The 24,818-nt window shown below is 43.9% G+C and overlaps 1 protein-coding gene and 1 pseudogene across 16 annotated transcripts; one reads left to right on the forward strand and one right to left on the reverse strand.

The window, feature by feature from the left end:
• The first annotated feature begins 13,712 nt into the window (after positions 1–13,712).
• LOC120667746 lies at positions 13,713–17,605 on the forward strand (annotated as a pseudogene).
• Positions 17,606–19,330: 1,725 nt separating this feature from the next.
• LOC120665698 (pentatricopeptide repeat-containing protein At2g33760-like) lies at positions 19,331–24,530 on the reverse strand. 16 transcript variants are annotated; one of them, XM_039945336.1, is made up of 9 exons: positions 24,079–24,530; positions 23,727–23,828; positions 21,100–23,134; positions 20,745–20,983; positions 20,558–20,647; positions 20,376–20,433; positions 19,973–20,049; positions 19,705–19,831; positions 19,331–19,618 (listed from the first exon to the last, which is right to left on the reverse strand). In XM_039945336.1, the coding sequence occupies exon 3, from the start codon at positions 23,014–23,016 to the stop codon at positions 21,271–21,273; it is 1,746 nt and encodes a 581-aa protein (XP_039801270.1). In that variant the 5' UTR covers positions 23,017–23,134; positions 23,727–23,828; positions 24,079–24,530; the 3' UTR covers positions 19,331–19,618; positions 19,705–19,831; positions 19,973–20,049; positions 20,376–20,433; positions 20,558–20,647; positions 20,745–20,983; positions 21,100–21,270. The 16 variants fall into 16 exon arrangements, with proteins under 16 accessions (XP_039801270.1, XP_039801274.1, XP_039801272.1 ...); XM_039945340.1 differs by having other exon boundaries at positions 23,727–23,843; XM_039945338.1 differs by having other exon boundaries at positions 23,727–23,846.
• Positions 24,531–24,818: the final 288 nt, after the last annotated feature.

Here is a 24,818-nt window from a genome sequence, read left to right on the forward strand (position 1 = left end):
CCCAAGAAGACACTACGAGTAGGAATGCTAGCGGGGCGGCCGGCCCGGTTTGCGGCTGGCCGCCCCGCGTCCGCATAAGAGCAGAGCTAATAGCTTCGCCGTCCGTTGGTTAGGAGATTTGTCATTATAATGATGGATCCCACACTCTCAGCGAATAGCAACAAAGATAGGATTATTTCGCCGGCTCAAGCAGGCGATTTGTGAGTCGCCCGCGGCTTTCTCTCTTGCTCCACATAGATTCTCAGCCAGCTCTCAGTCAGCAATTATACTTGCTCTAATCCGTATGCGCGTTGCAGCTCAACACGGCTACCCGCATGCCGCCGCAATAATTATGCGGGCTTTCCAGCAGCCAGCGTGATTCCGCGTGTACACTAGCAGCGAGGCACTGTCCCCCACCCGGCCATGCTACTCAGCTAAAGCTGGTAGTCTGTTAAGTAGTAAGCATAGATACAGTTTTCCTGATAAGCCAATCAACCAATAGACTATTACGTGAACTCACAAAATTTCAAAAAGATGCAAACACTGACTTTCAAAACAAAACAGAGCAAAGTAATTACCAATCACAAATTTTTACTCCAGTGGGTCGCTGCTGGAGTGGACGCTCCGGTGGGTCGCCGTCGGAGTGGACGCTCAAAACATAGCAAAGTAATTACCAATCACAAATTTTTACTCCAGTGGGTCGCTGCTGGAGTGGACGCTCCGGTGGGTCGCTGTCGGAGTGGATGCTCCGGTGAGTTCTTGTGGCGGCGGTGGCTTGCGGAGGCGGAGGCGGCACAGGACGCGGCGAAGGGACAGCACAGGGCGCGGAGGGCGCGACGGAGTGGCGATGGGCGCCGAGGGGCGGAGCGGAGCGGCGTGGCCGCGGAGGGCGCGCCGGCGGCGAGGAAGGAATGGAGGGGCGCGTCGGCGTGGAAGGAGGAGGAGGGGGCTATGCCGATGAGGGAAGCGGGAGAGCAGAGCGGATCTCGCGGAGGGAGGAGGGGGAGGCCGCGCAGGTAAGGAAGGAGGAGGCGGCGGTGCAAGTGGATCTCGCGGAGCCGAGGAGGCAGTACAGGCGAGCGCTAGGTGCCGGCTGGCTTTGCGGCGACACCGGCTCTCGCGGGCTGGCCGCGCAGGCTCGCTTCACTATTGCGGGCTGATATGCAGCGCTATGTGGGGGAACGGTGCGGGTCTGCCCAACGGGCTTGCGGCAGAACCCGCCCCGCTTGCATCCCTAACTACGGGGAAGAAAATGGTCGGCTCCACTGCTTTTATTTTCATATTTTTTATTCAGAAATAAAAATGATACAATATTGTCAGAAACGGAACAGCATCAGTATATATCAAAAACGAAATTATCCGACCGATAGCACATCGACAACGATCGAACTCTATCAAAATGGTATTTCAAAGATAAAAGGCATACAACATGACACTAGCAATATAATTCGATCCATCTCTTACGCAGGTAACAACAATTATCATACATGACACATAGTAGCACGTAGCATACATATTTGTATGTGAAGAGCCTCAGTTCTCTAAGCATCACAAATCACATAACAAATGAAGTATTAATTAACTTGGGCTTATTTCGACTAGAATAATAGAAAGCACAGCAATGAAAGAAAAACACAAAAGATAGGAGAATTGGTGTTTTTACCTGTGAAAGCTAATTATGATTTTACCCTCACTTCGTGCAACTTTGTAATTTTATCCCTATTTATGAAAATGAACCATCCATTTGCACTGGCACAGTCGTGAGAGACAAGCTCAAGTTACCTGAGCTTTACTTAAAATGATAAAATATTGTCCATATGGTTAATGCCAAAAGGGTAAAAATGATAAAGTATTTAGAGCCATATGTTTAATATCAAAATGAGGATAAAATCACAAACTGATTACAAAAGCAGAGAAAAACATAAGGGTAAACTTGTCTTTTACCAGCCCATTTCACATCTAATTTCTGTTAACAGAGTAGGGGTAAACTCTCTCTTTGTTTTCATAAAATAGGGGTAAAGTAACAAAGATTGGAAAAACGAGGGCAAAATCACAATTCGTGATCAAAATAGGGGTAAGAACGTAATAGCCCCATTTGATAAAGGTGATGTAATGAATGTGAATAATTTTAAATTGGTGCTTATTTGTATTGTGAATGAATTATTTTGATACTCTAATGATGTATATTTTCAGACTCACGTTAAAAAACTTTGTTTCAAAATATGTATCTATCGTAAACCTTGACCCTGCGGTGATGACACTGCTATTAGAGATCAACATTGATATTCTTGCGAGAGGGTGACCCGCCTCTGTAAATGTGTTTTCAGGGTGACCAACATTGATATTATCGCAGCAAACAATATTTTTTGCTGTGAAGAAGAAGAGTGGGTACCGCATCCGCCCCTGAAAATACTTTTCAACCACTCTACAAACCCTTTTCGTAGCACTGTTCGTAGTAGTGTTGTATACGTAGAATGGGTCCTCCTACGTGTTGCCATGTAATAGTGGTTAGGTTCTATAACCCAAATATGTATAGATTGGTTACAGTGATGAGTTCATAGTTAATAGTTGTGATCATTGCTTGAACATTGGTAAAAAAAGATGTTGTATAGAGATATGTTTGGTGACACAAAGAAAATTGTATTCGTGGTCAACTTTGCTTCAACGAAATAGCATGAAATACAAAACTTGGAAAATTAGAAAAAGCTACATGTCAACTATGCGCTTTTTCTAAGACTACCCGGCCACGGATAGACTTGAATCAATTGTTTCCTTTTTCTTCATGGCCCCATAATGTCCATAAGAATTATTGGAGGAAGGAACAATTAAATCATTAATAACTACAAAGGGGGTTATTTCGTGGCATCTAATGCCCTGCTGTCCTAGCTGCCTCCCCCACTGATGAGTCCAAGCTGCAAACTTGAAATTAATTGGATAGCCGAGGCTCATCGGTTGCCGTCTTCCAGGTTGCAGCAGCATTAGGAGGAGGTAGAGGATGCCCGGCCTGGGAGGATGGTCGACACCGGCTCATGCTCCTGGTCGATCGCTGAAAGAGTCTAGAACTAGGGATGAAAGCGAAAATGGGAATTTCCGATTTTCGAGAATAATTTTTTAGATTTTGTCGACTTTTAAGGCTAAATTAAAATAAAAGTAATTATCAAAAAAACAAAAACGAAAATAGTAAAATAATATGAAAGTGAAAACGGAAATGATTAGAGCATCCTTCGATCATTTTCGAGAACTATCATAGTTTCGGGTATTCTACCGTATTTTACTGATAGAAATATCATATTCACAGCGGCGGATCCAGCAGGGGGGCTCCAGCCCCCCTAAGCTCCCCTAATTACACGTAAAACACTGTAGCAAAAGTATCAAATCACCATTAAATTTTCACACAAATCAACATCTCCATTGTTTCAGCCCCCCTTGCCTCTCATCCTGCATCCACCACTGCATATTCACGTACAATGCCATTAGCTGCTATATATATTTTTAGAATGTCATATCAATTGTGCACGAAATGTGTCAAGTCGTATAGCTAGAGTTGTGCTTTATGGTTTGACATATTTACCGTTTTTCAAAATATCGTTTTGATAGGTTTCGATCATTATCAATGTGTTCTCGACCGTATATTTTTGTTTCCGAATTACCGTAACACTGATGCCATTTTCGTTTCTGATAATATTGTATCGTTTTTGTTTTCAATGAAAAAAATGTGAAAGTGATGGAGCCTTTCGATAGTTAATAGTTGTGATCATTGCTCGAGCATTGGTAAAAAAATGTTGGATAGAGATCTGTTTGGCGACACAAAGAAAATTGTATTCGTAGTCAACTTTGCTTCAACAAAATAGCATGAAATACAAAACATGGAAAATTAGAAAAAAGCTACATGTCAACTATGCGGTTTTTCTAAGACTACGTACCCAGCCACTGATAGACTTGAATCAGTTGTTTTCTTTTTCTTCATGGCCAAATAATGTCCATAAGAATTATTGGGAGAAGGAACAATTAAATCATTGTGGCATCTAATGCCCTGCTGCCCCCAGGTTGCAGCAGCAGCAGCAGCATCGGAAAAAACCACATCGTTAATCGGAAAAAACCGTATATAGACGACTTAACTAATGGCGTTGTACATGCCCTCAGGAGGTAGAGAATGCCCGGCCTGGGCAAGGATGATCGACGCCGGCTCATGCCCCTGGTCGATCGCTGCAAGAACGACTTGTTATTATGGCCTCAAGGGCCAGTTTGCTGACATGGCTTTGAGCTAATTCAGAGTCTTGAGGGGCCCTAACCCTGTGATTAGCAAAATAATTTAGGGGCCCCATTTCCTGCTTCGGTTGCATAGGGGGACAAGAAACGTCTTTAGCGGAGGACGTGTGTGACACCCCAGGAGGAGGCCGGAAACTATAGTCGATTAGTGCTAGCTGTCGTGTGTCTATATATTATTATATTGGTTTCATGGTCTTGGAGTCCACTCTTGATAACTATATATATCTCTATCGAAAAAAAAAACAAAACACTGAAGCGCAAGCGAGAGGACGAAACTTCTCTTTGTCTGCTCTCAAGCTCTCTCGCTCTTCCAATCCAGTCCGCTCCCCTCACATCGTCGGCGATCACCGGCGGCCACAGGTACTACAATCACTGCGGCACGATGACGATGCCACCGCCGAGTAGCTGATGCATCCACGGCGGCGACGGTGAGGTGCTGATCGATGCAGTGGGAGGTCTGAAGGCGGTGAGCTCCACTCGGTACGTAATCATTCCCAGTGCCCACGAGTTCTAAGAATTTCTGATTTGGGACTTCTCGGATTTAGGGCTTTTTTTTTGCGAAAGGATTTAGGGCATTTGAACGACAAGAATCTCAATCTCGTTTACCCCGCTGGTTCTCATTTGAGTAAAGTTTTGGATAACGTTTCGGGAGTTTCAATTTTCTTTTTTGAATTCAAGCCGAAGCCAAATTATTGCATCGGGTCTAGGTTCCTGAGCTAATTGACCTTAAAGTGTTGAGTAATCAAACACGACTGAATTTGGTTCTGGTTGTCGCTGTTTCTGTCTTTCTGATGTGGTGATTACAACTTACGTCGACTGTCTTAGATTTTTTTTTTTCTATCAGTGTTTATATAGGTTTGAAGCACCTAAAACTGATTCAAATTCTAAACATCATCGAACTTCAAATTTGTTTGTCCGCACCCATTAAATGCGTTTCTTCGTGCTGCTGGCACCGTTCAGCGCGTGTACCTGTGCGCCCGACCCCGACAAGTTCGGGCTGAGTTCCTGATGCTAGTTCCTACAAGTAGCCCTGGACAGTCGCCGTACGGTGCCCGCCGATCAACGCGCAGGCGAACACCACAGTTAAGTCCGCGGCGCGTGACTCGGAGACCTTGCCCGCCCGGGCAGTCGCAGCACGGGCTCGGGATCGGGAGATGGAGACTAGCCGGTCAACCTTGCCCGGTGCGACACGCAGTGTCGCTCGGTTGGCCGTCCGATTGACGTTTCCAGCTGCAGACCTACGGGGTCCTGGGTCTTTTGACCTGTTCCGTCCTAAAAAATAATTTATTTATATATATTATAAAGATCGAAAACAATTGAAAATATTTCTCATTCAGATTGGGTCCGTAGTACTCTTCACGTCGGACCCACTTGTCAGGGTCGAGGGAGGTGGGAAGGGGTGGAGACCCATAAAAATCGAGAGTTAGAAAATATTTTTATCCAAAACTTAATTTTTTTTCTCACCCATCGCGGTTGTACCCACCCCCACCATCGAAATCATCGCATATACAACGAGTATACAAGAAGAGTCCGAGTCCCCAAGCGAACGACAACAACGAGTAGCTGCACGGCCTGTACGCGCGTCTCCTCGAGTCCGTTATCCCCGTCCGCGCGTGCCACGTCTTCTTAGTGCTCGTCTCCCTTTACGCAAGTCTCTCGGCGCAGGCGGCATTGATTGAACTGATCGCCGTGACAGCGGCCGTCAGCGGCACTCCGATCCTCTCCGGTGCAGTGCCCTCGCCAATTCTAAGGCCATGTTTACATAAACCCTGTAAATACAAAAGAAACATCACATCAAATATTTTGACACATACATGAAGTACTAAATGAAGTCTATTTACAAACTTTCTGCATAGATGGGCTGTAAATCGCGAGACGAATCTAATGATCCTACCTAATCCATGATTTCCAATAGTGATGCTACAGTAACCATCTGCTAATTATTAATTAATTATGGATTAATTAGCATCATTAAATTCGTCTCGCGATTTACAACTCATCTGTGTAAAAAAATTTATAAATAGACTTCATTTAGTACTTCAAATTCGTAAGATTCCATCGCAAATTTTTTTTACAAAACATTTAAACACGGCCTAAGCATACAACGGTTGCACGAGGCACCAGTGCAGGGGCCGCAGGCAAGCAGGAAGCTCGACTGCGCAGGGCGCAGGCAAGCAGGTCCGTGGAGCTCCATGACGAGGGGATGCACACGACGGGAAGAGGGGCATCCAAACTTCCAAACCACAACCTGTTGAAAGCCTATGTTGCAAACTTCCAAAGCCACAAGGCCACAACCTCCCGCCGTGCATAAATATTGGCATGACTGAGAGGGGAAAGGCAACTAGACTCTGTTGTTGTGCCAACACGGAAAGGGACGGATGTGTTGTCTTATTGTTTCAAGTACATGAGTGTGAGTATACTTCACGTTTTATTTATTACCACTAAAGTTTAAGTTATCAATTTTTATTCACTACTATATCTTCATCTTAACTTTTTTTTTCTTTTTCTTTTCTAAGAATGAGAATGAAGGTGAGAAAATTTCTTTTTCTATGTTTGGAAAATTTGATTCTATAGTGAGAAATAATGCTTATAATTTGTTCCCAATTCTCCATTGTAGTTCATTCCTATTGCATTAGATTTGTGTTGATCTAAGCTATAAGATATCATTGAAGCTTATCATTATACATATTTTTATAATTTATTTTGAATATTAATTTAATTAATACTTAATTAAATATATTTTTGAATTAAAATCTAATTATGTTTTTTAAATCACGTGCGTGTCGCACATGCATCTATGCTAGTTTATTTAAAAAAAATTTAAACATACAACTAGTTTTGAAAAATGACCATGTTATCTCTAATTAACTATAGCAAATTGATCGACTTTATGCTTACTCCAATCTCTACTTACACAATGTGTTCCATCAAGCTGCATAGATCGAGGAGTGATTGATAATATTGATAGAGCAAGAAAACAAGTCTTTGGAGGGAAAACGATATGGAGAAGAAGAGTGAACAATTGTCCAGAATCCAAAAGAAAAGGTAGGTCTTGGAGTGATCAATCTGAGACTCCAAAATTATGCACTACTACTCAAACAACATCACAAGTTCTATTCTCAGCGGGATGTACCTTGGGTTAATCTGATCTGGAGCACATACGATCAGAAAAAAAATTCCCCACGCCTCAAGAGGTTGGCTCCTTTCGGTGGAAAGATGTGCTGAGACTTAATGTCCTTTACAGAGGCATCGCTAAGTGTTCTCTTGGAGATGGGTCAACTATTCTTTTCTATGAAGAGCTGTGGTGCCTAGTAGTTTTTGCACAAACATTCCCAAACTTATTCTTGGTGTCTGTGCTTAACCTCCCTCTCTCGCAACAAGCCTATGATAAACTAATTGATATGCAAGATTTGATTTCAACTATCCCCTATGATCCTGACTCAAATGACCACGAGTCTTTCCTCTAGGGTAATGACAGATACTCATCGCAAAAGCTTTACAAGCTAGCCTTTTCAACTCTCGAAGTTCCAAGAACTTTTTCCTAGTTGTGGAAAAGTAAATGCACCCCAAGAATAAAAATCTTTGCATGGCTCATGTTGGTGGACCGATTAAATACAAGGGTAATGCTCAGAAGAAGAAACTGCAATATCTAGACAGGGGTGCACTATGTACTATGTCAATCTGGGATAGATGAAGATGTGGATCACCTCCTGTTTGGTTGCCCCTTTGCTAGGAGATGCTGGTTAAAATTGCAAATCCAGTGGTCAGACCGGTTGGGAGCAGAAACACCACACAATCAGAGTATCTTCCCTCCTCGAGCTCTAGCACAAATACAACTTGGTGTAGGGGTTCTGCAGGTGATTTTAAGTATATTTCAAGCACCTGCACATACAAAAATAACACAACCAAGTAGATCGAAGCGGAAGCACAAAGTAACGCTAGAACAATTAATAGTGAGGAAGACCACAATAGAAATACAAGGATTTGTTTCTCGAAGTTCAGATTCACCAACATGAATCATACATCTCCGTTGAGGAGCTCGTTGGATGTGAGTCTCTTTCAACTCGATCCCCTTGAGCTAGGTCATTTTCAACCTTTTTCTTGTTTCCACTATCTTGATCCTTTCCACCAAGGGGGCAAGATCATGTCCGTACAAACTTGTCACTGCTCACCGCACCATTGGGTGCTAGCCAGCGACGCCTAGTCGTCTAGAAGGCAAATCTCCAAGAGTAACAAATGCCACAAAGCTTTATTGACGTCGATCTCAGATGCTCAAGCTATGGATGCTCTATGCAACTCAAATCTGAGCTCTCAGGATGCTCACTTTGCTCACACACACGCTCAATCTCTCAACCCAATTAAAGATATCAAATCTAGTTAGCACAACTCATAAGTAGTGTTGGGCAGAGCTTGCTGGTCATGAGAAAGCTTCAGAAATCTCAAGAATAGCCAAAGAACCAGCAGCCCTAAAAGAGAGGGCCAAGGTGTATAAATACCCAACTTTCTAAAACTAGCCGCTTGAACTATCAGTGTAAACTGGTCAGACCGGCCTGGCTAAAACTAGTCATTAGCCCTGTGACCGATTAGACCGGTCAGGGCTAGACGCTACTGAAGACACCATGGACCGATCAGGCCAGAGGAGCCCAAACCCAAGTTAAATTGCATTACTTGGCCCAGCAAGCTAACAGTTGATCATCCAAGTAGCACGGAGTTAGTTCACATGGGTTTTCTCATAGGATCCTCACTTGGGTGACCTATAAGCACTTTTTGACCGTGTCAATCAGCTAATGTTGCATCTCTCTTGATAGTACGACATATCTATACTCAAGATTAAATAAAAATCAATCTTCAATCAATTGAGTTCTAAAACACTTCAGCTTTGTCATACTTTTTACTTTATCAATTTTGAGACTTCAATATTGCATTTTCTTCCTTTGAGCAACTCCATACTTGAGCTAGTGACTTAGACCTCTCATTGCACTTGAAAATTTATCCTTGGAAGCTTAGGTCACTCCAAAAAAATATTTGATGCATTGCATTGCTTCTCCTAACAAATCTTAGATATGGTACTTTGAACACCCTATGGATACTAGCCACTTCACCCTAGCAAATCGCCTCATGGTAAGTTATCGCTTCACCAAAGCTTTCCTTAGTGCCTCGTACTAGTCATCTCGGTTGGGTTTTTTCACAACTTACCTTCACTTCATTGAGTTAAGTTTTGCACATCAACAATGAATTCCATTTGTCACATTCTCATATATTTATCATGCAGTATACTCATGAACCTTTGATCCTTTTGATAAAGAACTCCTCAATGCGCCAAGCCACAATTAGAAACTATCATTAACCATTACATGAATCCTTATTTCTACTTCCAATCACAATATGCATGACTTCCAACAATTTATCCCTTTTATTTGATTCTTCATTACATGAGCCAATAACACCAATACTTGTACAAACGAATTCCTGCTCATGACATCTTAAACAAAATCATTAGTTCTTTAATCATGTTGTCATTCAACTCATCAAAACCAATTAGGAGCCTAGATGCACTTTCAAGTATTATGTACGCTTATCTCTAATCCCTAATAACCTTAGCATTGTGGAGAACTCCTCCATAATTTTCCTTCAAACAAAATTATAGCAATTGTGATTGAAGACGACGCTATTTATTTTGTTCCCTAGATCCTCAATAAATGCAAATGCATTGAAACAAGAAAAATAACATCTACCTGAAGAATTTGATTGGCTCCACACCCTTCTCTACACAATTATTTCTTGGTATTTGATATTGCTTTAATTTGATGGATATCAGTACAATTTAAACGAACAGTTTTGTGGGACAAAATTTGAAGGCTAAACAACTAGTTCTTTTGGGACGGAGGGAGTAATAAGTACTGATGTACCCCGTTCCGTTAAAAATAATTATTTATTTAATATTCAAAATTTGTTCTATGAAAAGTGTTAAGATTCATCTGATTAGAATAATGACAAATATAAAGAGAAAATTACATAGAGAAACGTAAGTGTACAAATAGATGCTATTGTTCTAGTACAATGCATACATTATATGTATTTATTGGGAATCTATAAAATCAAATAAATAACACAATTTCAATCATAATTGTTATAGTACTTTATCCCAACAAAGAATTACATAGCTAGAATTGCATTCTTTGTTTGGAAGGGGTAACAACATCATTTCTCATGGCGTGGACAGGTACCCTCTCGGTTTCCTGACGAGACATATACTATCATCTTATAAAATTGCAGCTTAAAATACAGTAATATTATTAAAAAGTACAGTGGAGCCATTTCGGTAGTTTAGTGGACTGACTAGAGATGAACTGTGTGTTGTAGGACCTATATCTACTACTTTATATGCATACTCCCTCCATCTTGAAATATAAGGAATTATAGAGTTTAAAATTTATACCCAAATATAAGGCATTCTAGAGTTCTTTGCACAAAAACTCAGGTTAATCTCCTTGGTTTCGGAGCTAGTTTTGTAAAAAAAATCAATTGTGGTGGGACAAGAGAGTAAAAAAGGCATGCTAGTCTTCTTGATTTTGATGCGCACACTAAAAACTAAGCAATTGATTAACTAAACAATCTAATAATGAGAGGTACATATGTCTTTTCTCTATCTTCATAATCTGTTTGCAAAAAATCAGAACACCTTACATTTCAGGATGGAGGGAGTATGCAATACAAGGTTTGATAAACCAGCACCCAGGCGATAAATACGCATGTGTTGCCGTAAAATTCGATGCAATGTATCTTACAGAACACAATACGCTAAGGTCTGGGAACTCTACTTATCTCCTGTGCAGGTCCTACTCTTTAGGTTTGTTGCATGCAAGTCAATTTGATCTGCAATTAATAAGGGAAAGAAAATTTAATCGATAATTAATAGGAAACCTATCAGCTGGTGTTCCAAATAGTTCCATAAAAATGGCATCAGCCATGTAGTCCTATATGCTTACAAGATCATCGGCTAGAGAGCTGATTCTCGTATAACAGCTAGAATGAAAAACAAACCCAATTATAAAAAAAAACTCATCTAGCTTATTAAACTCAAACCTTCGCTATTAGTCGGATCGGATCTAACAGAGACAACCTAACAACGAAGACGATAAATTGATTATAACTTGCCGATGAATCTAATTATAGTTTATTCTTAACTCACGACTTTGATCGACTGAGGTAGCCGATTAACAACTCAAGCCATAACAGATCATATCTAACCAATGAGTCTAGCTTGACCGTGCCACTCAAAGGTCGGATCTAACCAAGACAGTCTAGGATGATAAGACCAAACTAAACAAATCGGTAGGTAAGATTAAATATGACATGGTACATGATTTGATCAATTTAGTATAAACGAAGATGGCAAAACTTGTCGGATCTCAAGATTCTGCTGGGAAAGCATTAGAGAACAACCGATAAATTCTCGACCAACGCAATAAGTTGTGAAATTTAATAACAATACATAAAAGATTGGACCTAACCAAGACAATATTATACATAATTAAAAATCGAGATGAACTCAAACAAATTAAACAAGAGATAAAAAAATAGCAGCCTTGCTTAACTTGTAAGAGATCGGATAACTGGCAGATGAACTAAATGAACCAGTAATTAAAGCTTAGCAAATCTGATAAATACGATACTTATGAGCAAATTGGAGGTCGGACCTAACCAATGTATCCCTGCTCACCGAAGAGTACGTTAAGTTCGACTCTACCCCTACTATTAGGGTTTAGCGTGATGCGGAAATGAAGTTAACTGATGTGATGATTGTTTTTTTTTTCAAACCCTCAGGTCTGCTATTTATAACCTGACATTAAGACTTCTATCTTGACATGACTTGGCAAACTTGACCAAAAACAAGCAACTAAATCTACCATAATTACAAAAATGCTCCAAAACAAACGAATTTCTAAATCTTCTGATGACATCATCCTCTCATGAGGTACGGTAAGCGCACAGGACCCCGCATCGTCGTCCTTGTGACGGCCAGGGTTCACCAAACCGGCCGGAACCGGTCCGGTTACCGCGGTTACCGGTCTAACCGGCCCGGACCGGTTCCGGTTCCGGCCGGTTTTAAACCGGCCCAAATTCAAATTTTAAATTTGAATTCTAAAAAATGGAAAAATCTCAAAAAAATCTTAAAAATACTTCAAGTTGCGACGAATTTAATGATGTCAAATTTTTTCAAATATTTGTTCATTTAGTATACTTTGCGAGCATTTGAAGTTAAACAAAAAAAACGTGCATACAAAAGTATACAAATACAATGTAAAAGTAGTACAAAAAAGGGTCGGAGGGTTCATTTAGGCTAAAACATGTTATACAAACATTCATTTAGTATACTTTGCGGATATTTGAATTTAAACAAAAAAAGAAAAAAAATGAATTTAGCGGGTTACTAGTCAAACCGACCGGTTACCAGTCAAACCGACCGGTAACCGGTCAAACCGGACCGGTAAACCGGTCTAACCTGCCGGTTAGCCGTTCGAAACCGGTATAACTGCGGGTTTTGAATTCAAATTTGAGTTTGACCGGTTTTTACCGGTAACCGGTCAATCCGGACCGGTTAGCCGGAACCGGGCGCCGGCGGTTCGGTCCAAACGGTTGGATAAAAAACCCTGGTGACGGCACGGGGGGCGACACAGCGCCCTCTCCCGCCCTCCCACCAGGTCACAGCCGGTGGCCGCCGCTGTCGCCGGCGACCGGCCAGGTGATGGCAGCGGCCGGCGAATGAGCCAAAGCCGGTTCGTTTTGCCTCCTTTCTCCCTCCCTCCCTCCCTCCCTTCCCAACCTCACAAGCTTCTATGCTTCCTGCACCGCCGCCGGCCACCGGCCGTCGAGGGCCGGATCCTGCATCCCCTTCGCCAGATCTGGGCTTCTTCGACGGGATTGGCCGGGGGCCGGCCCTCCGCTCACGATCTCCTCTGTGGCCGGCGCGCCCTCGTTCTTTGGGGTTCACGACCGCCAGGGGCTGGCCCTCCCTGGCCGAGCCGCGTCGGGGCTCGTGGCTTCCGGGCCCCCCTCGCTGGGCATGGATGCGTGCGGCCGGCACCCCATCCCAGGTGCGGCTCTAGTAGCCGGCGCTCCCTCGCTGCTCCCTCGCCGGGCGCTGCCGCGCGCTGCTGGTCGGGGCTCTGTTGGTGGTGGGCCCTCCCCCGACGCTCCCTTGCCGGGCGGCGTGTGGGTGTTGCAGACCCCAGCGGCGGTGGCTTGTCCGTGGTGTCCTTGTCGGGGGTTCCGTATGCGCTGTGGCGGCCGTCGGCTCTGGGTTCGAAAGTGGTGGTGGCGAAAGGCTTGGATCCGCCTGCGGACTGATGACGATGATGCCCTCGGGCGCCACTTACCTTGTTGAAGCTCATCCTTCCACCCTTCTCCTCCCTCTCTAGCATGCCTTTCGGGTGAAAACCTAGATCTTTGGTCGGATGACGATGGTGCCTGTGAGCGTCATTTCCTTCCTGAATGCATTATTTTGGAAGCTTTGCTAGCGGCAGCCATCTGCTCTCCTTGGAGAGTTTCTGCTTCTGCGCCTGCCTTCGCTTCATTACATCTGCATCGTCCGTGTCGCGCTTGGTCGTCGGATTCTTTTCGCTGGCGGATGTTTTGCCGCCGTTCCGGTTTGGCAGATGCTTTGCCGCCATCGTCGTGTTGGTTGAAGTTTGCTTTGGGCGGATGCTTTGCCGCCGTGGTTGATTGATAGGGTGGATGCTTTGCCACCTTTGTTATGTTGTAGACCTTTGCACCCTGGACGTTGTTGTTTCTCTTGCAGGTTCAGTTGTAGGATTTTGGCTGGTGGTGTGGTTCTCTTGCAGGTTCAATTTATGTGACTAACCTTGAGGTCTGAGCTATAACACTACTGTCTGTCCTTGTGTGCAGCGTCATAAAGAGAACTCTCAACTCAGTACACGTCTCAACAGAAAGCAAGTTTTCAGAATAGCCCCCATCCCAAGTTAAATCATTCAGGTACTTCAACTACTATCCACAGGTTGTCTGAATATTTTCAGTCTTCTGAATATCTGATTTTTTTTCCCGCTCTGTTTCTATATACAAATATAACCAAGATCGATCAAGATTCGACCAAACAAGATTGCCATGAAGGTTCCTACTTCAACTGCACTTTTCCTCTTGGTGTTCCTGGGCTCCTGGCCTCCATCTCCCATTCAGTCATCTGCTCAACTTTCAGAAACGATACAGATCGACGCTCTCTGCTAGAATTCAAGAATGCGATCACTCTCGATCCACACCAATCCTTGATCTCCTGGAACGAAAGCATCCACTTCTGCAGCTGGGAAGGCGTCTCATGCAGCTCCAAGAACCCACCTCGCGTCACCGCCATTGATCTCAGTAACCAAGGTCTGGTTGGCCACATCTCTCCTGCACTTGGCAACCTGACTTTCCTCAGGAATCTATCACTAGCGACGAACAGGTTCCACGGACAAATTCCTGAATCTCTCGGCCACCTGCGTCGTCTCCGGTCACTCTACCTGACCAACAACACGCTGCAAGGGATCATACCGAGCTTTGCAAACTGCTCTGATCTGAAGGTGCTATGGCTGGATGGAAATGAGCTCGCCGGAGGATTACCTGGAGACCTGCCTCTTGGCCTGGAGGAGCTGAACCTCTCGTTCAACAATCTTATTGGGACCATCCCTTCCACGCTTGGCAACATCACAGCGCTGAAGCGCTTCGCCTGTGTGTTCAATAACGGCCTCGACGGTGGCATCCCTGGTGAGCTCGCGGCGCTGCGTGAGATGGAGATACTGGCTATCGGCGGCAACCGGTTCACAGGTGGGTTCCCAGAGGCAATCCTGAACATGTCGGCGCTCGTTCGGCTTGACCTTGACACCAACCGCTTCAGCAGCAAGATGCCGTCCGGCATCGGCAGCTCGCTGCTTAATCTACAGTGGCTCTTCGTCGGCGGCAACTTCTTTCGAGGAAATATCCCTTCTTCCTTGGCAAATTCTTCGAACCTAGTCAAGGTTGATATCGCTTCCAATTTCTTCACCGGGGTGGTGCCTGCCTCCATTGGCAAGCTTGCCAATCTTACATGGTTGAATCTGGAGATGAATCAGCTCCATGCTCGTAGCAAGCAAGACTGGGATTTCATGGATAGCTTAGCTAATTGCACTGAGCTACAACGATTCTCTGTGGCAGGGAATCAGCTGGAAGGACAGGTACCAAATTCATTAGGAAATTTTTCAGTTCAGCTTCAGTCTCTTTACTTGGGACAGAATCTATTATCAGGTAGTTTTCCTTCAGGCATCGCAAATCTTCCAAACCTGATAGCTCTTGGACTGAATTACAACCGGTTTACAGGCTCTGTGCCACAATGGCTTGGAGGCCAGAAAACATTGCAAGTACTAAGCTTGACTAACAACAATTTTACAGGGTATATTCCCTCCCTTTCCAATCTGTCACATTTGGTACAGCTTTATCTGCACTCAAATCAGTTCATTGGAAACATACCTTCAAGCTTTGGAAACTTTCAGTTCCTTGCAACAATCACCACTTCTTATAACAATCTTCATGGTAGTCTTCCAAAGGAGATCTTCAGCATTCCAACGATGGAGCAAGTTGAGTTCGCATTCAACAATCTCAGTGGAGAACTTCCTACAGAAGTAGGGAATGCCAAGCAGCTCAGGATTTTGCAGCTTTCATCCAATAATCTGTCGAGAGATATTCCTGATACTTTGGGTAACTGTGAAAATTTGCAAGAAGTAGTGCTGGACCAGAATAATTTTGGTGGAGGTATTCCTTCTTCGTTTGGCAAATTAATTAGCCTGAAACTTCTCAACCTGTCACGCAATATGTTAAGTGGATCGATACCAGTGTCACTTGGTGACCTTCAGCATCTTGAACTGCTAGATTTGTCATTCAACAATCTTACAGGTCAGGTCCCAACTAAAGGAATCTTCAAGAATTCAACTGCCATGAAAATTGATGGAAATCAGGAGCTTTGTGGAGGTGTACAGGAGTTACACCTACCTGAATGTCCTATTAAAAAATCACATAAAAATAAACACAAGCTATCTGTACTACTCAAGGTAGTGGATCCCATTAGCCAGCATGTTGACACTTGCCATAGTGATATTGCTCTTATTAATTTTGAAGGGGAAAAAAGAGACGAAATCGGTATCTTTGCCCTCATTTGGCTAGGGCAACTAACAGATTCTCGACGGCCAATTTAATTGGCAAAGGGAGATACAGTTTTGTATACCGAGGACAACTGCTTCAAGATAGAAATGTAGTTGCTATCAAGGTCTTCAATCAAGAGATAAGGGGAGCACAAAAGAGCTTCATTGCAGAGTGTAATGCTCTAAGAAATGTACGGCATCGCAATCTAGTTCCTATCTTAACGGCGTGCTCAAGCATAGATTCAAGTGGAAATGACTTCAAAGCATTGGTATATAAATTCATGCCACGAGGAGACCTGCATAAATTATTGTACTCAACTCCACATGTTAATAGATCTTCAGATCTGTGCTATATTTCACTGGCCCAAAGGTTAAACATTGCAGTCGACGTGTCTGATGCATTAGCATATCTACACCACAGCAATCAGGGAACAATTATTCATTGTGATCTCAAGCCTAGCAACATTCTTTTGGATGACAATATGACAGCTCATGTCGGAGATTTTGGTCTTGCAAGGTTCAGAATTGATTCCACATCTTTTGGTAACTCAGATTCTACTTCTTCATTTGCGATAAATGGAACCATAGGATATGTTGCTCCAGGTATATGTGATCAATTTCACACTGTATTTTCTTATTAATTAACTCCAGAGAATAGTTTCGTAAGTTTTCTATTTATGTAAACATCTAACCTGATGAACTCTTCCAACACGCAATCTGTAGAATGTGCCGCGGGTGGTCAAGTTTCAACTGCTGCAGATGTATATAGCTTTGGAGTTGTTCTCCTGGAGATGTTCATAAGGAGGAAGCCAACAGATGACATGTTTAGGGACGGATTGAGCATTGCAAAGTATACGGAGATGAACATCCCTGATAAGATGCTGCAGATTGTTGATCCTCAGCTGGTACAAGAGCTGGGCCTCTCCCAAGAAGATCCGGTGTCTGACGATGAAAATGCAGCACATTGCCTTCTTTCTGTACTGAACATTGGACTCTGCTGCACCAAGTCAGCCCCGAGCGAGCGCATCAGCATGCAGGAGGTGGCTGCCAAGCTGCATACAATCAGGGACTCATATCTCAGATGATCCTCTGGCAACACCGTCGGTTTCAGTTGTTCTGCCCTGCCTGAAACACTGAATAATGTTTAAAAGCTTTCTTTGTCCATGTAGCTCGGCAATAGATACTCAATGCAATTTGAACACCACTTCCAACTTCAAATAAATGGGTCTTAACTTGTTTCCCGTGTACTACAGTCTCAACTTAGCCGGGATTTGAGATTTTTTTTAACTTTTCATTCCACTTAATAAAATAAAAGTCCAGTATTCTTAAATAAAAGTCCAGTATTCTTCACCGTTGGTAACTCCGACGAGGCTGGGAACCGCATGCAGCAGCAGCCTCCGCAGGCGCCCAGGGACGAGACCAGGGTTCACAATATCTCTCGAAATTTTGCGATATACCTGATATTTGAGTTTTATCGACGGGGTCTGATATTTTTTTATGGCCGAAATTGTTTTTTAATATTTGTTTCACTAAAAAATAAAAAATAAAAAATCTCGATATTTCCGATATTACGGTTTTATCGGTGAGGGCCGATTTTTTTCCTACTGGAATTTAAAACCCTGGACGAGACGTCCCACCGCTAGCGCTCTGCCAAGTGCTCTCGACTTTTGGAAGCCGTACTCTTTGTTTTGGATGGCATAGAATGTTGCCGATGAATTAGCTACCCAACTAATTTTTCTACGGGCGTCGTGACAAGTAATTGCCACATGGTCTACAAGAGTCAGTAAACCTGCAATTATCATTTTCTTTTTTTGAGAAGAGGAGTACGTATATTTTTTTTATCGAATACGCAGGAGAGCTGCATATCTTTGTATTAAGGTAAAATGAATGTTGTACAACACGCAAGTGCGCAATGGGAAAAGGAGTCCGTAGAGATTACAAAGCAATTAACAACCGAATTACAACATTGATGGCCGGTGGCCAAACCAGAGCCGACTACTCCCGGACTAAGGTTGTGCCCACCAAACTTGCCGAGTGAAGGAGCAGAAGATGGATAAGTGATCGCTCGTCTCCGGCTCCTGGTCACATAGGGTGTAGTTCGGATTGGCGTCGAGGCCGTGTCGGCACCGTCGGTCCGTAGTCCAATGCCGCTTGAGGAAGGAAAGCCACCGGAAGATCTTGACTTTGAGAGGAGCCCAAGTATCCCAAATCAACGCGTGTCCATCCAAATGGATGGAGCCCGAGTGGACAGTGGAGAGCGGCGTAAGCTGTTTTGGCACTATTCTGTCCATCCGCGGACCAACGCCAGAGGATCTTGTCATCAACCTCACTTTGCAGCTCCAAGCCGTCCAGCGGATTCCAAAGCATGAGATACTGACAGATGGCTTGCACAGAAAGCCCCCCAGTGATGCGCCTGATCCAGTTCCGGTTGCGCAAAGCATCGGCAACGGTTTGAGTGCTACATGTCCTCTTGCCGACAAGTGCGAACACAGTCGGTGCAGCATCCTTGACTGAATGACCGTGAAGCCAAGCGTCGGTGCAGAATAGGGTGGAACGCCCGTTTCCGATTTGCACCCTGAGGAGCCATGGAGGAGTGAAAGAAAGCTCGGACTGTTGGCTCCACCGGCAGGGGCAGCTCCGACTAGCGCATTCCCGATCGCACTACACCACAACCCCGCAACGGCGATGAACAGAACATCGGTACAAGTCGTTATACCGACGGACACATCTCGTCAGTGCAAGTCCCGTCGTTAAAAGTTTTTACCGACTGACTCATACCGACGGACCATCCGTTAGAATAATATTTACCGACTGACTGTGCGTAGGTAGTTATACAGACAGACAGTTTGATGTTAAAAGTATCTTTACCGACTGACCATCCAACGCAATAATTTCAATTGTTAAAAAAAATAAAAGATCATTTAACTGCAATTTAATTAGTATACAATGAGAACATACATTCATAACAAGGTCCCAATATAATTCCAGACATATTAGTACATATCCGTACAAGCTAAGAATTAAGATAACAACTAACAGTCCATATATCTGATAACCGCTAACAGTTTATATATCTATAGTCTAGCTACACAGCCATATTAGCTTTGTTGTACAAAAGACATATCTATATTAGTTATTCGAATAACAGGTGAGCAAATGCTAGGGAAAACAGCCCTTGGTGCATCATCACCGGCAAACACAGCCTGCAATGTTCAACACAACTTCAAATTGGTATAGTTGCATTGGGGGACGAATGATGTAACCCTGGTAAATGGATGCAGTTCCTGACCTTAACCATTCCAGTTCCATTGTCACAAACAAGAGCCTGGATATCCTCACCGTCAGCCATTTCCTAGGGTTAACTCTACAAGAGGCTGGATATCCTCTGTTCCTTCTGAGTAAACTGGTACACCCACCTATCAATCAAAAAAATATAAGTCAGTGACAAAGTAAATGCTACATGATGGTTTAACTTTTGAAATCTGATGGTTAATCCACTTCTTAATTTTTACAACTGTCACATGCAACTATTCAAGGTTAAATCATATAAGCGGTACCTGTTTACCCAGTAAGTAAGATGATCAATGGCAGCAGGCCTGTAAACATCTGCAGCGACCAGCATACAACTCTTCCCCTGAAACCAAACTCTGGTATAAGTATCTATATTATCAATCATTAAATCCTGCCAGATTGTTTATGCATGTTATAGTATTTTTATTTGCTAGTGAGTTTCCTACTCTCTAGGAGTAGAGAAAAGGGAACTTAACAGGTAAGAGAATCCAATATGCAAGGTTGTGCAGAACACCAAAGTGATAAAAGAAATGATCCCAAACAGACATTTGTGTGCTCATTATCTGTTAAGCCCTTCATGGTGGGATGGCTCAAGATACCTTCACTAGTTGTTGTAATGATGTGATGGATTGACAAGCAAACATATGAGTTCATATGCTTGGCTATTACCTTTGATTAACCCTGAACCATGCTTGGCTATCCATCCATCTTTGTGGAGATCAAGCTGCTGCCAAATTATATCTTTTAACACTAAACAATTGCACAGCAGATAGCACAATGATGTAACAAAAAATAAACACTAAAGGCAATGCAACAATCAGTAATAGATACAAGAGAGAAAAAAATCTTACCATTACACCCAAGCTCCTTCACCTAATAACTTCTAAGCTACAAAGGTTGGCTGCTATGAGTGTTGTAGATGCTCCAAAACGGTGTGCGAGCTGCTAACAATGTTGTAGAGGCAATCCAATATAAGTCTAAAACAATTTAACCATAAGAAAGATGGAAATATGTAGTACATGGATTATTATATCTTACCTATAGAGCAAATCTTAATGGTGCATGAATATCGCAGCCTAAATAGCCTCCGACAGTGCATCAATATCGCAGCCTGAGATGTTTCTAACATACAATTTAGTCAACTTTCAATCAGGTGAAGCCCCAAGGCAAGTGCACGGCGGTGGAAGCGAAGGCGCAGGCAGGTGGTCGTGGAGTGGATCAAATCAGGTTTGAGTCGGAGTTGAATTGGATATAAGTGTGCCCTAAAGCTTCAGAACCTAACAACGATCAGTGCCATAAATTTTAGGAAATGAATCAGGCTTTCATCTCTACTGAAAACATGTGGAAAATTTATGTCAGTGTATAGGGTAATAAGGGAGAACTTGTTTAGCACCTCAAACAGCAAATTGCATTTTCTTCAAATGCCCTGCGTGGTGCGCACAAATTGCTGGTTTCAAACTTAGTGCTGTATCGTACTATAATTGTCTTTGCTTCAATAGTTAAGACAGGGGCTGTTGCTCCTAAAACTCTAAAAAAAATCCTGGCTTATCAACAGGAGGCCTTGTCACCAATATTCCTGACAAGAACACTTTCCATCTTTGAAATGATGAAACCGATGCTTATCTCTGACAATTATCTCTCGATTCTCCACAACTGACATATATTTGATAGCTAGATGGCAATCCCCGCATATCCGCAGGTTTTTTATTATCCTGATTGGAGCTGTGCTCCCAGCGCTCATCATGAGTCCAAAGGCTACAGCCAGTTTTTCACCGTGATATCTTAGTGCAAACTCCCTTTCCTCTTTTTCCAATTCATGCAGCACCGAGTCAGTTTCAGGCACATAGCCAGCATCAGTAATCCTATGGATTAGTTCCTCCAAATATTGGTAAATATCTCGAGTTTGCGGATGAGACTTCTCACCCATGCGAAACAAATGGGCAATACCCCCAATCTCAATCAAGCTGTAACCTATTTGCTTCTTCAATCTTCTCTTGATCATGGTATTCCTTACCTTCTCAACATGGTTCATTTTACCAGATAAAGCATAAATGTTAGAAAGCAGCACACGATGAGATGGATTCTCAGGCTCAAGGGCAATCAGTCGCTGAGCCACCTCCACTCCAAGGTTGAAATTCTTGTGCATCTTACATGCACCAAGTATAGCTGTCCAAACTTCAGGTCCGGGTTCTCCAGGTATAGAGTCGTGTATAAATTGCATGGCATCATCAAGAAGTCCTGCCCTTCCATACATATCAACCATAGAACAATAGTGCTCAGCACGAGGGACCAATCCATAGACACTCTTCATTGTAGCAAAGGCATCACGCCCCTCACTAACCAACCCAGCATGCGCACAAGCAGATAGGACTGCAACAAAAGTGACATCGTTGGGTGGTGGCCCTTCGCACCTCATGAGATGGAATAGTTTGATCGCCTCATGGCCATGTCCGTGCATGCCATATCCTGCGATCATGGAAGTCCATGTAACCACATTTCGTTCCTGAAGCTTGTCAAACCACTCACGAGCCTTGTTCACAAGCCCACACCTTACATACATGTTCACAAGGGCGGCACCAAGAAACACACTCATGTCCATCCTTTCAGAAACAATGCGTCTCTCCACTTCACGTCCCAAGTCCAGAGCACAACCCTTTGCACAAGCAGATAGCGTGGCTACAAATGTCGCAGAATCAGGCGCCTCCCCAGCCATCTGCATCTCCTTGTACACCTCAATTGCCCGCTCAGCAAGACCGTTCTGCTCATACCCAGAAATCATAGTGTTCCAAGCGACCACGCTTCTGTCACGAATTGCATCGAACAGCTTGCGTGCAACGGCCAGTTGGCCGCACTTGGAGTACAGCACAACAAGCGCCGTCTGCACGAACCGATCGGAGCCAAACCCGAGGAGGATGGCGTGAGCGTGGACGGCCATGCCGACACGGAGCGTAGACAGATCGGCGCATGCCTTGGCAACTGCGGTGAAGGCGAAGCTGGAGAAGGGCAGGGCAGCGGTGAGGAGGCTGCGGTAGAAGGTGAGAGCGGCGGCGGGGAGACCGCGGTGCGCAGCGGAACGCGTGAGGGTGCAGAAGAGGAAGGAGTCCGGTGCGGGGTGGGTGGCGGCGAGGAGGTGGGCATAGGAGGCGGCGCCGGCCGCGACTGCGAGGGTGGCCAGCTTTGTGGTGAGGGGCAGGGAGCTCCCGTGGCCGGCGACGACGAGGCGCGCATGGGCTTGCTTTAAAGGGCCGAGGCGCGGACCGGCAAGGAGGAGGGCATTGTACTCCGGCGAGCGACGGTGGTGGGGGTTCATACTGAAACTGGAGGGCTCGAATTGGGAAGATGGAGGGGATCGGAGTCTCCGAGAGATGGGGAATCCAATGCACCACTTGGCCTTGAAATCCCACGAGTGCGCAAAGCATTCACAGTACCTGTAAGAAACCATTAAAAGATTTCAGATGGATAGCATCAGTACACTACACAAAACAGACAAAGCTCAAAAAGAGTATCAAAACAGCAGGGCATTCTTCACATTTCAGAAAGGGATGTATTTCAAAATGAAGGTCAAAACAATGACACGCTGGTATAGTTTGCCTGTCTGTGGACAGTGGGAAATGAGGCATTTGGAGGTGATATGAAGCATTGAAGTGGTGCTGGAAATATTTCCCAAATTATTTGTATTATAAATTATAATTTGGTGTTACTCATAATAAACAAGCAGACGACACAAGCAGTTTGTTATGTTCGTCTTCTAGCATGTTGCATAGCTTATAACTCTAGTCAAGCACCATTTGTAAGAACTTTAGCTTCTTTTGAAATCACGAAGAGAGTTCAGTAAAGACAATTGTTCAAGCAGATTATGCATCTAAATGACATAAATATTTTGATTATCCAAACAATCCGCATGCCTCATTTGCAACATGTCAAAGAATTCATATTGATAAAAGGAGAACACAATCCTCCTGACAAAACACCCTTTGCAATATTGCGTTCTTCTCAAGCTAAGGACAGAATCCAACTTACAACTTCAAACATCTAGAGTTCCTGCAGTTACAGCACTTTTTCTTCGTGGGAGTGATGTTCCCTTCATAGAGTCTTGACCGTGGTTTTGGTGACTCTGGCTTCCTAGTTATCAATTGACTACTGCATGAGCATACTGATAGAAATCATGACCTAAACAGTTTTATAGGAATCACATAACCTCGTACACAAATCAACAGCCAAAACTTATGTCAAATAAGTTGCTAATAAGATATAGCAATTGGACAGTCACAAAAAAAAAGATATAGCAATTGGAGCATATCATAGTCACAAGATGCACTGACTGAAGTAGCAGTCCATAAGCACTGAGAAAAGATTTTTTTTTCCTTCTCACCTTCAGAAGCATGAAGATCTGTTTCTTCTTTTCTGCCGAGCCATCCTTCTCTCCTTCACAGTGAGACTTCCTTTTGTCATCCCGTGGGTCTTCCTTGAACAGCTGCATCACCCAATCCTGCCTCCCTAGTCGCAACTCCTTCCCCAGAAACCCATCTCCTTGCACCTCCTACTCGAACACACCTTCTCCTCCAAGGCTCTGCGATGGGGGATTTGGGGGCAGCGCTGGGAATGGGGGATTTGGGGGCGGCGGCGTCGCTGGGGGGATTTGGAGGCAGCACCGGTGATGGTGTGGTTCAGGGGCGGCGGCGTCACTGGGGGATTTGGGGGCGCCAGCGGGACGAGGTGGCTGGAGCTGTGTGGGGGGCGGGGCGGCGGCGCTGCGAGGAGGTGCGACGAGGAGGGGCTGCGGCACTGTGTGGGAGACGAGGCGGCGGCGCTGTGAGGAGGTGCGAGGAGGTCAGAGCAGGGTTAAAAAAACCGTTCGGAACCGGACCGGTTACCGCTGTTACCGGTCTAACCGGCCCGGTTCTAGATCCGGGCGGTTAGAAACCGGGCCAAATTTAAATTTTAAATTTGAATTCCAAAAATAGAAAAATCTCAAAAAATTCTTAAAAATACTTCAAGTTGTGACGAATCTAATGGTGTCAATTTTTTTCAAATATTCGTTCATTTAGTATACTTTGCGAGCATTTGAAGTTAAACAAAAAAACGTGCATACAAAAGTATACAAATACAATA

The sequence above is a fragment of the Panicum virgatum genome, chromosome 3N (assembly GCF_016808335.1).
Source record: "Panicum virgatum strain AP13 chromosome 3N, P.virgatum_v5, whole genome shotgun sequence".
Taxonomy (NCBI): Eukaryota; Viridiplantae; Streptophyta; class Magnoliopsida; order Poales; family Poaceae; genus Panicum; species Panicum virgatum.